The following is a 16,016-nucleotide window of genomic DNA, read 5'->3' as shown; positions in this document are numbered from 1 at the left end:
GAGAGAAGAAACAGTTTGTGTACGCTCACATATGAACTCGATTCATGCTCAGAAATGTAACCTTCTACACTCTGGTCTATATTCACAGTAGGATTTTCACTTATACTTTATATGTCTAATGTTGGCAACATTGAACTGTCTCATTGTTTAATATTTTCTTATTTTTCTTTCTATGGTTCTATTAAATGAGTGCATTTGCACTTCTGGCTTCCTTTAATGAGATTTTGTTTATTTTTTTGTATATGAATGTTTGCTTGAATGAATGTCTGTGTATCACATGTGTGCAGTGCCTACAGAGGCCAGAAGGTGTCAGATCCCTAGGACTGGAGTTACAGACAGTTGTGATCTGCCATGTAGGAGCTGGGAATCCAACCTAGATTTACTAGAAGAAAAGACAGTACTCTTAACTACTGAGTCATCTTCCCAGCCCCTTTTTTGGTTTTTATTTTTACACATTCCACATCTGTTTTTTGTTTTGAATCAGCACAGACAAAAGGGAAGGCTTCACTGTGGAATTTTTACATGTGTACATAATCAATTTCCTTCATATTCCCTCTTTCTTTTGTCCCCACCAATTTCCTTCCTATTTCCCACTAACTCTCTTTTTACATTCATGACTATTTTTGTGACCTAATGGATTTCCTTAACACTGCTTACAGAGGCATAGGATTCTTACCAGTGGCTACATCAATAAAAAAAAATCTCTTCTTCTATCACTAACCACTAAAATGTTCAAAAGTACAATTAGGCATATTAAGCCCAGAAACCAGCATTCTACCATGCTCCAGCTACTTTTGTCGTACCTTACGTTGTTTCTACTTCTAAAATGCTACTTGAACCCTGGAGGGATGATCTATATGTCTAACTTATGGCTGAGCTTTCAAAAGTCACCTATTCACAGCAGTTTGACCAGTTCAGAGTTCCCTCAGTTACTGTTGACCATTGTAAGAAGGACATTCCATTTCCAAAGCTGACAGCAACTCTATTATAGGGGCATAAACAGTTATTTAGAAGACAATTTGACAATCACATTTCATACATTTTTCAAATCAACAGCAATATCTTCCCAGTAGGGCTTGTGACTTACCAAGTCACGAACATTTGATTGGATTTATACTCCCGGATGAGAATTCCTTCCTACACGAAAGACATCAAATCCAATCAGAAAGTGGTTGGTTATCTCCATGACAGAATTGCCATTTTCACAACAGCTAGTTAGTATTGTTGCAAACAGGGCTCACAACTTAGTAAATTTGTTGAGGACAATTTTATTCCAGAAGCTTATAAAACACCCTCTATAAAGGGCTGCTTGCTTTCTTTCTTTCTTTCTTTCTTTCTTTCTTTCTTTCTTTCTTTCTTTCTTTCTTTCTTTCTTTCTTTTTTTTTTTTTAAAGCCTGCAACAAATTGTCTTTATTTGATAGTTAGGTACATCACGTTGTCCACCAAATAAAAGCATCTTTCACACACACACCCACCAGGTACACACACACCAAAACACAGACACATGCACACTCGCTTGCTCAGGAATCAGGTGCTGGCTCCAGCTTCATTTCTTATTAACCTGAGCGGTACCAATAACACACTGGTTCACCTTGGAGGCAAAGCGCAGTGAATTGAGAGACTCGGAGACATTCTCTTCCAAAGGGGAAATGTTCACAAACATGAGCATTTTGGCACTGCCACCCAGCGAGTTCTGCAGCAGGTAGGTAAGCTTGCTGTTTCGGTAAGGTACGTGAGACTCCTTATTGCTCAGAGCCATTATGACCAGTCCCAGTGTAGACAGACTGCTGTTGATAGCCTGTGTTTCCCGAAGACGGTCACGCTCCCCAGGGCCTAGGGCTAAGCCAGGGTCTAGCCGCTCACTCCCAGCAAGGTCTATAAGGTTGAGGGGAGCGCCATACTGCAGGCCCCGAGCAGCATGCTCTCCAGAAATCTGCAGCTGGAACACACTGTGACTGCGTGACGATCTCTCATTCTGGGCAGTGCGGGCCACAGCCCGATTCTGGCGGGCCAAATGGAGCAGAGCCTCCACCTCTTTTTCACAGGAAACAGGGACATAGCGTGCATTGGTGACGGTGAGCTCCTCACTCCCTGGACCTGCTCGACGAATCTCACACTCGCCCCCTTGCCCCTTCCGGGTCCCAGTGGCTAGCAGGTCTCGGACCGTCTCATTGTAGATCTCTACGTAACTTGCCACAAAACTGTATGTCCAGCCCTGGCCACCCATCTCCTGGGCCACGGAGAATAGATGCCGCAGGGCCCGAGGGATCAGCCCCTCCAGTTGGGGGTCTCCCCCAGGCCCACCCTCCATAGTGAAGGTCTTGCCACTGCCTGTCTGTCCATAGGCAAAGATACACACAGGGTAACCATCCAGTGCTGACTGGACAAGCATGGAGATCTCCTCAAATACTTCCTCCTGCTTGCTTCCTGGTGGGAATACCCGATCAAAGGAGAAATCATGGCGGGTAGTGGGTGCTGGTGCCCCAGTCAGGGTGGCACGTCGATCATCAGACCATGAGACGCTAAGGTGGGTAGGGGGATCAGAGGGTCCAGCAGGGCCATGGGGAAATAGGAGGAAGCCAGGGGATGGAGTGGGCTCCCCTGCAAGGACAGGGCGCACCCGGCAGAATACCCGGATATTGCCCTTGAGTTCCTGCAACTGGTTGTGGAGTCGACAGCGCTCCATCTCCAGGCCATGCAGCCGGTCTCCTTGTTCAGCCAATAAGGTCACCTGGGCTGCGGTCTTCTGCCGCAGAGACACCACCTCTGCTTCGCTGCTTGACAGAGCGGTTTCTGAGGCCTGTAACCTCTTCTCTTGCTCCTCCAGGCGGGTGGCCAGTGCCTTCTGTTCCTCCTGCAACTCCAGTTTTTCTTTCTGGAGCTCCTGAACCAATCTCTCCTTGGTACCCAGGCATTCCTCCAGCTCCAACACACGGGCACACAGAGTCTCTAGCTTCTGCTGGCTCTGCTCAGCCTGGGTCCGAACACTGGCCAGCTCCCTTGCCAGGGTGTTCTGCTCTGTCTCCAGCACTGTGGCCTGCTCTTGGGCTTCTTTGAGTTGCTCCCGAAGCCCCTGGTTCTCCTGGTCCAGCTTCTGAGTCTTCTCCCGATAGCGTTTCAGCTCTTCATTGAGGTCACACAGCTGGCCCTTCAAGTCCCAGGCAGGACGTTTACCGGGTCTCTTCCCTGCCACCATTGGGGCAGCTGATGTGCCAGGCTTCTGGGCAGGAGCGGCAGGAGCAGCAGGAGCGGCCTTCGGGTTCTTCAGCACTGAAGCAACAGTAGCATAACCACGAGGTCCTGTCTTCTTAGGGCCTTTCTGAGCTGCAGTAGGGCCCTGTGTCTGTGACACCGTGCTGAGCACTGGTCCTCTGGGGCGGGATGTGTCAATTTTAGTCACTGCACCCAGGCCTCGTGTCCGTTTCTTTGCAGGTTCCAAGGCATCCTCCATCTGGTCAGGACCCCCTTTGAGTTTGCTTCCTGGAAGGGGCAGTCGGGAGGAGGCCTTGACCAGGGTTGTCTTCAGCTCGAAGTTCCTCTTCACTTCCAACAAAGGGGGTCTCTGCGCCTGCATGTTCATTGCGGTCCGCACAGGACGGGATGCAAAGGAAGAGAACAGGGGGACGGCGCCCCGGGACCCGCGTCCTCTCACGGGCTCGTGGGACGCAGCCCGAGCGACAAAGGGGCCTGCAACCGGCAAGGGCTGCTTTCTTAACGGCTGTTTCAGATGTCCTTATTTCTGTGTCTTTGAGTTATCGCATGCACATGGCTAGCTGTCTCTGTCTCTCAGTTCTTGAATGAAAATTCAACATTGAGTTTTTGCTTCAAAGTATCATTTTTCTTTACTTTCAGGGCTTTACCTTGTATTTGTTTTGTCAATTTAAAGTATACATTTGGATGCATTTTCTGGAACTTATTCTACTTGGAATTTTCTGAAATCTTTGCAGACTTATACCTCACACCAAACTGAAAAGAAGTTTGAACCTCATGTTTTCTAACTCTCTATCTAAGACTCTAATATCAATGGTTTCTCTGTCACCCCATGCATTTTGTTGCTTTTTTAAAAAAAAGCACTACTGAATTTTAAACATTTTTCCTCTCTTTTATGTTATCATGTTGGATTTCTGTCAACTCCTTCTTTATAAGTTTACATCCTGCTTTTACATATATTCTTTAAAACATTAGGCATTGCATCTTTTATTTGATCTTTGCAAATTTTTAAAGATCAATTTTCTTGCAGAAATTTGTTTCTCTCACACATTATAGGCATTTTTTCTTGTACCATGTTAAATAATTTAAATACTTTAAATACCTTCTAATAAATCAAAATCTGAAATATCATGAATTTATACTTTACTTTCTTCTGCTATTTGCTTGTTTTTGCTTTTCCTTTTTGGTATATGTGTGTGTTGTATGTTTTAGTGTAAATATAGATTTTTCATAAGGTCAGACACTGTAGTTCATATATGTTGTAATGACATGGGATCCTAGTTTATTTTTATAAAGCAAACCCACAGTTTTAAATCCACAGTTTAATTCTTTATTTATTTGCTGCAAAGGAAAAAGGCCAAGTCTCATACAATGGCAAAGCCATCAAAATTACACCATACTTCTCTTTGGAAACAGTGAAATACAGAAGGTCCTGGTCAGATATGTAACAGACATGAAGAGATCTTGGATGCAAGCCCAGGCTACTATACATAGCAAAGCTTTCACTTAGCATAGACAGAGAAAAGAAGATATTTCATGACAAAACCAAATTTAAACATTACCTATACACAAATCCAGCATTATAGAAGGTACTAGAAGAAAAACTCCAACCCAAGAATGTTAGTCGCACCCACAAAAACATAGGCAATTAAGGGATGCTTAAAAGAAATCCTACACTAGTTCAGAATTGAGAAATAGATGGTTATTTATTTAGGGGTAGACTCACAAATCAGAATCCTCTGCTTAAATGGAGATTAGAAACAGAAATCCTCAGCTGAAATAGACTGGAAAAGAGGCTGGACGCAAGCTCTACATCGGCTTATATAGTATAAGAGACCATGCCCCAGTGGGTGGGCAACCACTACCTGTAAGACTTCCTACAGCAGGCAAGAAGTAGCTTCATACTAGCACACCCTAAGGAACAAATATTACCATCAATAACAACAGGAATAAACAATCACTGGTCATTAAAATCTCTTAATATCAATGGACTCAATTAACCTATATAAAGATACATGATAACAGAATAGATACTAAAACAGGATCTATTTTTCTGCTGCATATAAGAAACACACCTCATCCTCAAAGACAGACATTATTCAGAGTAAAGGGCTGAAAAAAAAAGACTTTCCAGTAAAATGGACCTAAACAAGCAGGTGTAGATACCCTAATATCTAAAAAAAATACATCAAACTAAAATCAATCAAAAGATATGGAGAAGGATACTTCATACTCATCGCAGGAAAAATCTATTAGACAAAGTCTCAATTCTGAACATCTATGCCCCAAATACAAGAGCACACACAGATGTAAAAGAAACATTACTAAAGCTTAAATTATACATCGAACCCCACATACTAAAGTAGGGGACTTCAACACCCCACTCTCACCAATGGAGAAGTTTGCCAGAGAGAAACTTAAATAAGAAATAAGAGAACTAATAGATGCTCTGACTCAAATGGGATTAAAGACTTCTACAGAACATTTCATTTAAGCACAAAAGAATATATCTTCTTCTCAGCACCTAATGGAACTCTATTTAAAACTGACCCCGTACTTGGTCACAAAGCAAACCTCAGCAGATGCAAAAATTTGGAATAATGACTTAAAGTTAGAATTCAAGAACATTAATTGCAGAAAGGCTAAAAACTCATGAAAATTGAACAATGCTCAACAGAATCACCCCAATGTCAAGGAAAAAAGAAAGAAAGAAATTAAGGACTTTGTAGAATTCAATGAAAATGGATGCACAGCATACCCAAATTTATGGGACACTTTGAAACAAGTGCTAAGGGGAAAGTTCCTAGCACTAAGTGCTTACAATAAAGAACCTGAAGAAATCTCACACAAGTGCACATCTGACAGCTCTAGAACAGAAAGAAGCAAGTTCACCCAGGAGGAGTAGATGCCATGAAATAATCAATTTGATGCCTGGAATAAATAAAATAGAAACAAAAAAGCAATACAAAAAAATCAATGAGATAGTTTGTTCTTTGAGAAAAATCAACAAGCTACACAAACCTTTACCCAAACTAACCAAAAGGCAGAGAGGGAATCTGTAAATTAGCAAAATCAGAAATTAGAAGTGTAATATAACAACAGACGCAGAGGAAATTCAGAGAATCATCAGGTCATACTTCAAAAACCCTACACTCCCCAAAATTGGAAAATATAAAGGAACTGAACAATTTTCTGGATAGGTACTACATACCAAAATTAATCAAGATGAGGAAGAGAACAACGGAGAATATGATGCTCAAGAAGCGGGGAGAACAGAGAGGGAACCAAAGAAAAGCGATATCTTGATAGAGGTAGCAATTAAGGGGCTAGCAAGAAACATAACCCTAGGGAAAGTCCGAGAAATACATAAGGATAACCCCAGGTAAGAGTCTAAGCAGCAGTGGGGAGGGTGCCTATACTGGCTTTCCTCTGTAATCAGATTGGTGACTACCTTAATTGTCATCATAGAATCGTCATCCAACAATTGATGGAAACAAATGCAGAGATCCACAGCGAAGTACTGGACCAAGTTTCCAGAGACCAGTTCAAGAGAGGAAAGAGTGATAATATGAGCAAAGGGGTCATGACCATGATGGCAATACCCACAGAAACACCTGACCTGAGCATACAAGAGCTCAGTGACTTTCGACTGATATCAGGGAAATCTGCATAGGCTCAAACTAAGCCCACTGAATGTGGGCGACAGTTGTCTTAGGTAGTCTGTCAGGCCACTAGCAGTGGAAAAAAAATTGTCTCTAGGGCTGGAACTGGCATCTTGGAGCACATTCTCTTTAGAAGAATACCTTGTTCAATATATATATATATATATGATTCTTGGTCCCGGCTTGAAATCATGTGTCAGATTTTGATTCCCAATGGTAAGCCTTACCCCCTTTGAAGAGCTGATGAGGGCTGGGCTGGAGGGAAGGGTACAGTGGAATGAGGGGAGGGTATGGGAATGGGTATAGCTATGTAAAATGAGAAAAGTTTGTATTAAAAAAATTTCTTGCATTGCAAAAAAAATATTAGAAATAAAAATAATTTAAAATTATTTTCTTTATTTTTGATAATATCCAATAAAATCTGACTATATCAATCCTCAAATTCCTCTAGAACCCCCATCTTTACAAACAACATTTATATATTATATGTGTATTTGTTTCCTTCCATCCCTCCTTTTCTTCTCTCTTCCCCCCTTCTCTCCCTCCCTTAATAATTGCAGTCCAGTTTGTGCTGTCCATTTGTGTATGGGTCTGGGGTACCTTTGAAACATGGAAAATCTATCATTAGCTACGTTCTCAATAATGCTTTATTTTTCTTGTCGCAGTAGCTGTCCACTGTCAAAAGTGCCTCATGTAAATTTTGAGGCCTGGAGAGCACCTCCTCCATCTATGTAGAAATTTTTGTTGATTTGATCTTGTTCAGGTCTTGTATAAGTAACCACAGCTGTGGCAAGTACAAAGATGCAATAGCTATGTCAAGTCCAAGAGACAATACTTAAAAGCACTTCTCCCCATCTCTGGCTCTTACATTGTTTCCACTTCTACTTCCCCACTGTTTCTTAAACCTTGATAGTGATAGGGATTAATGTAGATGTTCGATTCAAGGCTGAGCACACGTCTTTTATTCTCAGCATTTTAACTGATTATGCATTTCTCCATTGACTTTTACCCATTGAAAGTAGGAGCCTCCATGGCTAATGTTGAAAACATCCTAGGTCTGTGGGTACTCTTGTTGGTTGTTTACTCTTTTGCTTTTGTGGGAGTAGATTACCATTTGACTCCCAAATAAATCACACATGAAAGCTTATTATTATTTAAAAATGCCAAGTCTTAGCTTGGCTTGTTGCTAGTCAGCTTTTCTTAACTTTTCCCATCTGCTTTTTGAATATGGGCTTTATCTTTCTCTATTTCTGTATAGCTTGTCTTTACTTCTTACTCTGTGTCTGTGTAGCTGGCTCCTGATGTTCTCCTCTCCTTATTCTACCATGTTCCTTCTTTTTCTCCTCCCAGATTTTTGCTTCTCTTTATTCTTTCTGCCCACCAGCTCAGCCTATCCTTTCTCCTGCTTGCCATTGACCATTCAGCTCTTTCCTAGACAATCATGTGTTTTAGACAGGCAAAGAATCACAACTTCATAGAGTAAAATAAATGCAACATAAAACAATGTGGCAGATCTTTGCATCATTAAAACAAATGTTCCACAGCATAATCAATTGTAAGACACCTTAAAATAATATTCCACAAAAGTGTTGAAATTATATAGAAGGAAAAAATGTACTTTTAACCTGAAAAATAAAATAGGTTCCAAAAACAGTGTAAAATGTTTGCTTACTTGTTTCAATCCAACTTTCTCAAATCTTAATCAATATCTACAGGAATGCTTTTTACATAAAAAGTTTAAATTGGCAAACTGAGCATGGGAGTGTAAGTATATAATCCCAGAATTTAGAGGCAGGCAGAAAGCAGACTAGCCTGAGTTACATAGAGACTTCCAAACAATTTTAATCTACTTAAAGAGACCCTGTCTGAAAATTAAAATAAATAAATAAGTAAAATTTAAAAAAGAAAAAAACCATCAAAATTGCCTCACAGACTTTGTGTAGTATAATACAATGTTAATTAATGGTTAACATCTTTAAAGTTATCAGAACTTCCTCTATAATTCCTTATATAAATTCTAAGAGTGCCTTAACGGACACGCTCCAGCATAAAAAATAGCTTTCATTATAGTAACACAACACCTCTGTCTCTGCTATCTGGAAATCCCTGACATCTCTGTGGACACTTACCTACCTCACACTATTAGATGAAAGTGAGAATAAATAACAATGTCAGAAAAATGGGCAACCAACTCCATGCCTTCTACCTTTTCAAAGCTTTCTGAGATTCTGCTGCTAGCAGTTTTCTTGTCTATTCTGTCTAAGAACAGAACAAGAGCCTGAAAACCTGTGCTACTCAATCCTCCTAAAACTATTTTTTCACGAGTTCTTAGAAGGCTGATAATGTTAATCACCCACTGAGAGTCTTGGAACATTATAATGTTTAGTGGTAATTTGCATGCTTTTCTAACAGAATTAAGATTGAGTCTTGATGTTTCTTTCAATCATCAAGAAGATAAAATAAATGATAATGACAAATAAGCTTTGACTCCAATCTGCCAAGATTCTAGTACTAGCTCTGCCTTATTTCATTTGTTTAGCAATAGCAAGTATGTTATTATTTTAGTAAATACATTAGCCTCCATGTCCTTCAGTTTCCACAGTAGTAAAATAAGGCCATTGTATATGTAGCATTGTTATATGATTAAATTAAAGAATGCAAAGTGTTTAAAACCCAGATTATCTTCCAGTTCTCAGAACATATTATTTATTCCAGCTGTCATTAATACATTAAATATAGTTTATAAGTGGGTGCATTAGGGGAATCTGTGCTTACTTTACTTTTCCAGAGAATGAGGGTTACGATGTGATGTTCAGTTAAAGAATTTGATTCATTTCTCCTATGTCGAGGTTCAGTATGCCCATAGTGGTGCTGTGGGATTCCCCTATGTATCCTGTGAATACCATTGGTTAATAAAAAGAGCTATTTGGGGCCTGTGATAGGGTAGAGCAGAGCTAAGTAAGGAAAACTAAACTGAATGCTGGAGAAATGAAGGCAGAGTCAAAAAAAGCCATGCAACTCTGGGCAGAGACAGATGCTGAAACTTTACCCAGTAAGCCACTGTCATGTGATGATACACAGCTTAAGGGAAATGGGTTAAATTAATACGTAAGAGTTAGCCAATAAGAAGCTAGATCATAGGGCCAATCAGTGTTTTAAATAATATAGTTTCTGTGTGATTATTTTGGGTCTGAGCTGCTAGGTGGCCAGGAAACAAACAAGCAGCCTCCTACACCACAATGGGAATCTGTTTATTTTATACAAAGAACTTCCAATGTCCTAGCAGACTATTAAATAACAAGTATGAGCTTTTATTCTCTATATGTAATGAATATATATCATTATTATGAAAATATTTAAAATTGTATTATGGGCAGTGGTGAGCAGAGTGTTAATTAGTTAGATTAACTTTTAATGAATCATGTCTGTGATCTGACCAGTATAATCCATGTAACTCTTCAGAAGGCCCAGAGAGTTGTATATTGCTAAAAGCTACACAGAACTGCAGCTGCTACTTTAAAGATGAGCCAGGAAAAGCTCTTCTGATGTAGAACACGAATACATGCTGTGAATACTTCCACAGAACAGCTACAGTTGACCCAGCTGTTTCCTAAGTGGTGTTCTATTTAAATTTCAGAATAATTAACAACTATACTTGTAGGAATGCATTTTCTGGGGTGTGTGCACGTGTGAATATGCCTTTGGCTATTGCATATCTCAGGGAAGCTTGCATGGAAGAGATTATAGCCCAGCTGGTTGCAGAAATATTTTCCAGCCATGCATTCATCTTCAGGATGGAGCTTTACACCATACCCTCAACTGGATCTGCCCTGGTAATTTGTTGATTGTAATTTGTCTATATCAGTTTAAACTCCATGTGGATAAACATTTGGGCTTGAATACTCCTGCCCTAAATAAATCTTTTATTTTCATACCTCCACCAACTAGTTGGCCAACTGATACTTCAGAATAGCATCTGATGGTCAAATAAGTACTACCATCTGCTCCAATTTAGAAGACTCTTGGTGGCACTGTGACAGCGGTCTGCTTTTGAGTCCTGAACACCAGAACTCATTTGTCAGAGAGACACATATTTGTTGTTGTGGCCATTCTCTGTAGAAGGGTTTACAATACCCAGTTTTTATGGAAGTTAGGTTTCTGTAAACTATTGTCTGTGTTTCAGAATTTAACTCCTGAATGTGGATTTGATTAAAGAAACCTTCTGAGCAATCATAATAAACCCCAAACATCCTAGTCATAGTTTTATTCGTGAACAAGCAGTACACTCTCCCTAAGAGCCTAATTACTCTTATTTAATACATCGTCTTTAATAAACTGGATAATAAGATTTATGAGCAAAGATTACTATAGATGCCACAAGCTAGAATTAGATATGGAAAACTTCAGTTGACTACTATAAGTAAATAGTCTGGTAAATTATTTGGTAAAAAATATTAAAACATGGAGTATAATTTTGTCAACACTACAATGACACATTTGTATAATGATTTAATTAATAAATACCTACTTACTATGACACACAGACACTCTCCTAAGTACTGGAGTCTATAAAAAAAGGTTAGTAAGACATGGTCCATTTACTTAAAGAGTCTGGAGTCTAGGAGATGGAATTTCTCATTAGTAATTCAAGGAATATGATATCAATACCATTAGAAAAGCAGATAATTTAATCTGAGAGCAGAGACTAATCTAAAAGGACTCCAAGAACAGGGGAATTTACTGTGACTCCAGGCATTTAAAATTTACTTTGAAAAGAACTTTAATATTTGAGCATACAAATGCAGAGTATAGTATACAACTATATACTATATATATATATATATATATATATATATATATATATATATATATATATGCTAGAAAGCCCAAAGGACCACGAAAATTAAAGAAGTAACCAACAGACTAAAAATTCTAGAGGGGCAGTTGCTGCATTTTGGGTTTCCATTACGAGATTTCTTAGTACACATTCACATGAATTCACATGACAAACATTTAATATTTTTATATTCCTAGCAGGCAGAGAGTGTTTCTGGCACACATCCTCAGTCTTCAAATTGAAGCCATTTGAGACAGTCTAAATTGAACCTCAGCTGAGGCTAGAGTACAAACAAGGCCAGTAGAAAGTTTGTATTTCCTTATAAGCAAAAAGTGAATGATTTTATTACTATTTAACTACTTTCAATTATTATTTAATGAAGCTAAGGAAGTTATTTATATGCAACCAAGAACTATTGATCAGTCTGGAATATGGTGCCATCAAAAGTTGCCTGTTTAACCTAACCTGTTAATGGTGTTTGCCTTTTCTTCATACAACATATATAACATTTTCTGTTGTTTGGTGTGGGAAGTCCTTCTGTCTATGTGTTGGTTTTGTTGGTTAATGAATAAAGAAACTGCCTTGGCCTGATGATAAAGCAGAATTTAGGTAGACAGGGAAAATTGAACTGAATGATGGGAGGAGGGAGGCAGAGTTAGAGAGTCACCATGGAGCTGCCAGAGATAGATATGCTGAAATTTTGCTGGTAGGCCACGAGCTTGTGGTGATATACAGATTAATAGAAATGGGTTAAATTAATTTGTAAGAGTTACCCAATAATAAGATAGAGCTAATGGGCCAAGCAGTGGTTTAATTAATACGGTTTCAGTGTGATTATTTCAGGTCTAAGCTAGCTGGGCAGCTGGGAGGAACAAGCAACCCTTCCCCTAACAGTTGTTCTGTAATTTAAGTGGGATAACTTTTTCCTTGCTTATTTTAATGATTTAGCTACTAATTTCTTTAATTTCATGATCATTTCATAAACCAATTTTAAGTTTATTCATATTATTGATTGGATTTTAATCTCTTTTAATTTTAACTTTTCTACTATTAAATAGGTCCCAATTTTATTGATTTCTACTGATAGTTACCAACTCCCCCTTTCTTGTGACACTTATTTTTTCTTCTTTTGACATGGGAATCATGGAGTATCTTAGAGAATAAAAGATTCTTTCATTCATAGGTGGAAGCTTACGAGGGAGAGAGAAAGCTATGCCATTTTTCTGAATCAACCCAGCATGAAAGTCAGTCATATGCTAAACAGCCACATGGGAGGAACATAATTTTAGAGAATGAGTAAGAAATCCCAGGACCTAGAGAAAACATAGTTAGGTTCTGGCCAACATTGAAAAGAAAATGGAAAAGGAGAACAATGTGCATATTTGAGTCAGAACTCCAGCCCAACAGAATCTCATAATGGCTCATAATAACTGGGCTAAGTGGGATGGGAATTCAAGTAAAAAAGAGTACATTATCTTATCAAAGGCCGAATTATTCCTATGTCTTTAGTATAGCTTCAGGTAAACAACTTATGGGAAGACCCTGAACCTGGTGACAGTCAATAATTAATGTTTAAAAGATGGTCAAATTCCTCTGTGGCAGGTGAGAAATGGGAAACTAGACTTGAGTAGGAAAGGAACCCTCACTGTAGAGTCTGCTTGAATCAAGAATTCCAACACAATTAATGACATTAGCAATGAACCATGGCTAAACCAAATAAAACTATTAACTTTATTTACATTGAACATAACCTACATTCTCATCCATAATTTAACCTTATCTATTGCAAACCTATCAAGAGCCCCCCCCCCACACATTGGGATCTCATTAAATCTTCTTAGCAACACATTGATGATAATGGCAATAAAACCTGCCAAAATCCTAAAGATGACAATTGTGAAGACAATGAAGATTCTTCTGTGAAATGTATACACATTTCAACCTGGGTGTTCTTGCCATCTTCCTAAGCAATCTTAATATTTACAATAAAATACTTTTATAATAATAAACTATACTATGTTTCATACTGATTCATCCAGAAATCCTATTCTGGATGGAAATTGAGGATCTAGTTTTATCCAAGTCAAAGTCCCTGAACTATTAGAGATCTTCTCAGGCTACCATGAGTGATAGTATAAAGCAATACCCTTATCCCTATCACTTCTGACACCTTTAACCTAACTCTTCTTTGCTGGTAACCAATAGCATCTATTTGGCATTTTTCTTATTATTTTCGATGGTGTTGAGAACACAAACTAGAGCTTCACAAATGCCAGGCAAGCACTCCACCATCATTCTTTTCCCCTAGCCCTCATATGACTCTTTCTTGTAGACAAGAGATTGTACAATATTTTCAATTATTTGAATTTCAAAGTATGAATGTTACACACTTTAAGTACAAATTTTATGAACAGTGCATATCTTAGTGTTTTCTCTAGCATTCTGATCGTGACTGCCTTTCACTTGGAACACGTGATTGTGTTTAATTTTGACCTCAAGTCACTGAAACCCAACTTCCTCTTTTGGTTTTGAGTTTCTTTTATCTAATTTCATTTATTTTCCTCATTTTATTGTTTTTCAAACAGTATATTTTGATATATAGTTTTATGTCCATTATTGACTTGTAAATTATATCTAGATTTTCTTTTGATAGTTGCTATAAGGTGATACTGAATTTTAATATATCACCACTGAAAACACTGTTATATCTCAGGAGATATGATGAGAAGGGAGGGGGACATTAATTAGAGAAGGGCGGTCCAAGAAGAAGGAACAGCCGATAGACTTATATGTATGTGAGGAACAGAAGAAAGCAGGTTAGTATTGCTGTAGCTGGAGGTCCAAGGGAAAAAAGTTGTGCAGAAGAACAGAATGGAGTCAATCATGCAAGAAGATGGCATGATCAGGTAGATGAGCCATTGAAGGGTTTTTGATAATATTTAATTGGAAGGCAAGAGATATACAAACGTAAGTAATCCAATAGAGCTGTGTCCTCACCCTTTACTGTTTCTTTTTTTTTATTTTTTTTTAAATTTATTTCCTTATTTATTTATTAAAGAATTCTGCCTCCTCTCCGCCACCGCCTCCCATTTCCCTCCCCCTCCCCCAATCAAGTCCCCTTCCCTCATCAGCCCTAAGAACAGTCAGGGTTCCCTGCCCTGTGGGAAGTCCAAGGACCTCCCACCTCCTTTCAGGTCTAGTAAGGTGAGCATCCAAGCTGCCTAGGCTCCCACAAAGCCACTATGTGCAGTAGGATCAAAACCTAGTGCCAAAAAAAAAAAAAAAAGAAAGGACAACATTGACCAAAGTTACTTGCATTTCTGAGCGTGGCAGGCTTGTTCTGTGCCTCTTAATTCCTTATCCTGATCTGTTTATGCCTCTGCCCAATAATGATTATGGAGACAATCACCAGTTCTTGGGTTTGGGAGTAAAACAGACACCAAACATTAAATATCTTATATTTAAAAATAATAATAATAATAATAATAATAATAATAATAAAAACCCAGTGCCATTGTTCTTGACTTCTCAGCAGTCTTCATTGTCCATTATGTTCAACGAGTCCGGTTTTATCCCATGCTTTTTCAGACCCAGTCCAGCTGGCCTTGGTGAGTTCCCAATAGATCATCCCCATTGTCTCAGTATGTGGGTGCACCCCTCGTGGTCCTGAGTTCCTTGCTCGTGCTCTCTCTCCTTCTGCTCCTGATTTGGACCTTGGGATTTCAGTCCGTTGCTCCAATGTAGGTCACCGTCTCTGTCTCCTTTCATCGCCTGATGAAGGTTAATATCCAGGAGGATGACTATATGTTTCTCTTTGGGTTCACCTTCTTGTTTAGCTTCTCTAGGATCACATATTAAAGGCTCAATGTCCTTTATTTATGGCTAGAAACCAATTATGAGTGAGTACATCCCATGCTCCTCTTTTTGAGTCTGGTTTACCTCACTCAGGATAGTGTTTTCTATTTCTGTCCATTTGCATGCAAAATTCAAGAAGTCATTTTTTTTTACTGCTGAGTAGTACTCTAATATGTATATATTCCATACCTTCTTCATCCATTCTTCCATTGAAGGGCATCTAGGTTGTTTCCAGGTTCTGGCTATTACAAACAATGCTGCTATGAACATAGTTGAGCATATACTTTTGTTGTATGATAGGGCATCTCTTGGGTATATTCCCAAGAGTGGCATTGCTGGATCCAGGAGTAGGTTGATCTCGAATTTCCTGAGAAACCGCCACACTGCTTTCCAAAGTGGTTGCACAAGTTTGCATTCCCACCAGCAATGGATGAGTGTACCCCTTACTCCA

The 16,016-nt window shown here is 39.0% G+C and overlaps 1 protein-coding gene across 2 annotated transcripts; it reads right to left on the bottom strand.

The window, feature by feature from the left end:
* Window positions 1–1,446: 1,446 nt before the first annotated feature.
* On the bottom strand, window positions 1,447–3,683 carry LOC130865958 (kinesin-like protein KIFC1). Of its 2 annotated transcripts, XM_057757137.1 has the most exons (2): window positions 1,734–3,628; window positions 1,558–1,677 (listed from the first exon to the last, which is right to left on the bottom strand). In XM_057757137.1, exons 1-2 carry the CDS (start codon window positions 3,579–3,581, stop codon window positions 1,558–1,560), a joined length of 1,968 nt encoding a protein of 655 aa, XP_057613120.1. In that variant the 5' UTR covers window positions 3,582–3,628. The 2 variants fall into 2 exon arrangements, with proteins under 2 accessions (XP_057613119.1, XP_057613120.1); XM_057757136.1 differs by having other exon boundaries at window positions 1,447–3,683.
* Between the last annotated feature and the right edge of the window lie 12,333 nt (window positions 3,684–16,016).

Source organism: Chionomys nivalis, chromosome 24 (assembly GCF_950005125.1).
Source record: "Chionomys nivalis chromosome 24, mChiNiv1.1, whole genome shotgun sequence".
NCBI lineage: Eukaryota > Metazoa > Chordata > Mammalia > Rodentia > Cricetidae > Chionomys > Chionomys nivalis.
The sequence above is the reverse complement of the archived record's forward strand: the minus strand, read 5'-3'. Positions and strand labels throughout refer to the sequence as shown.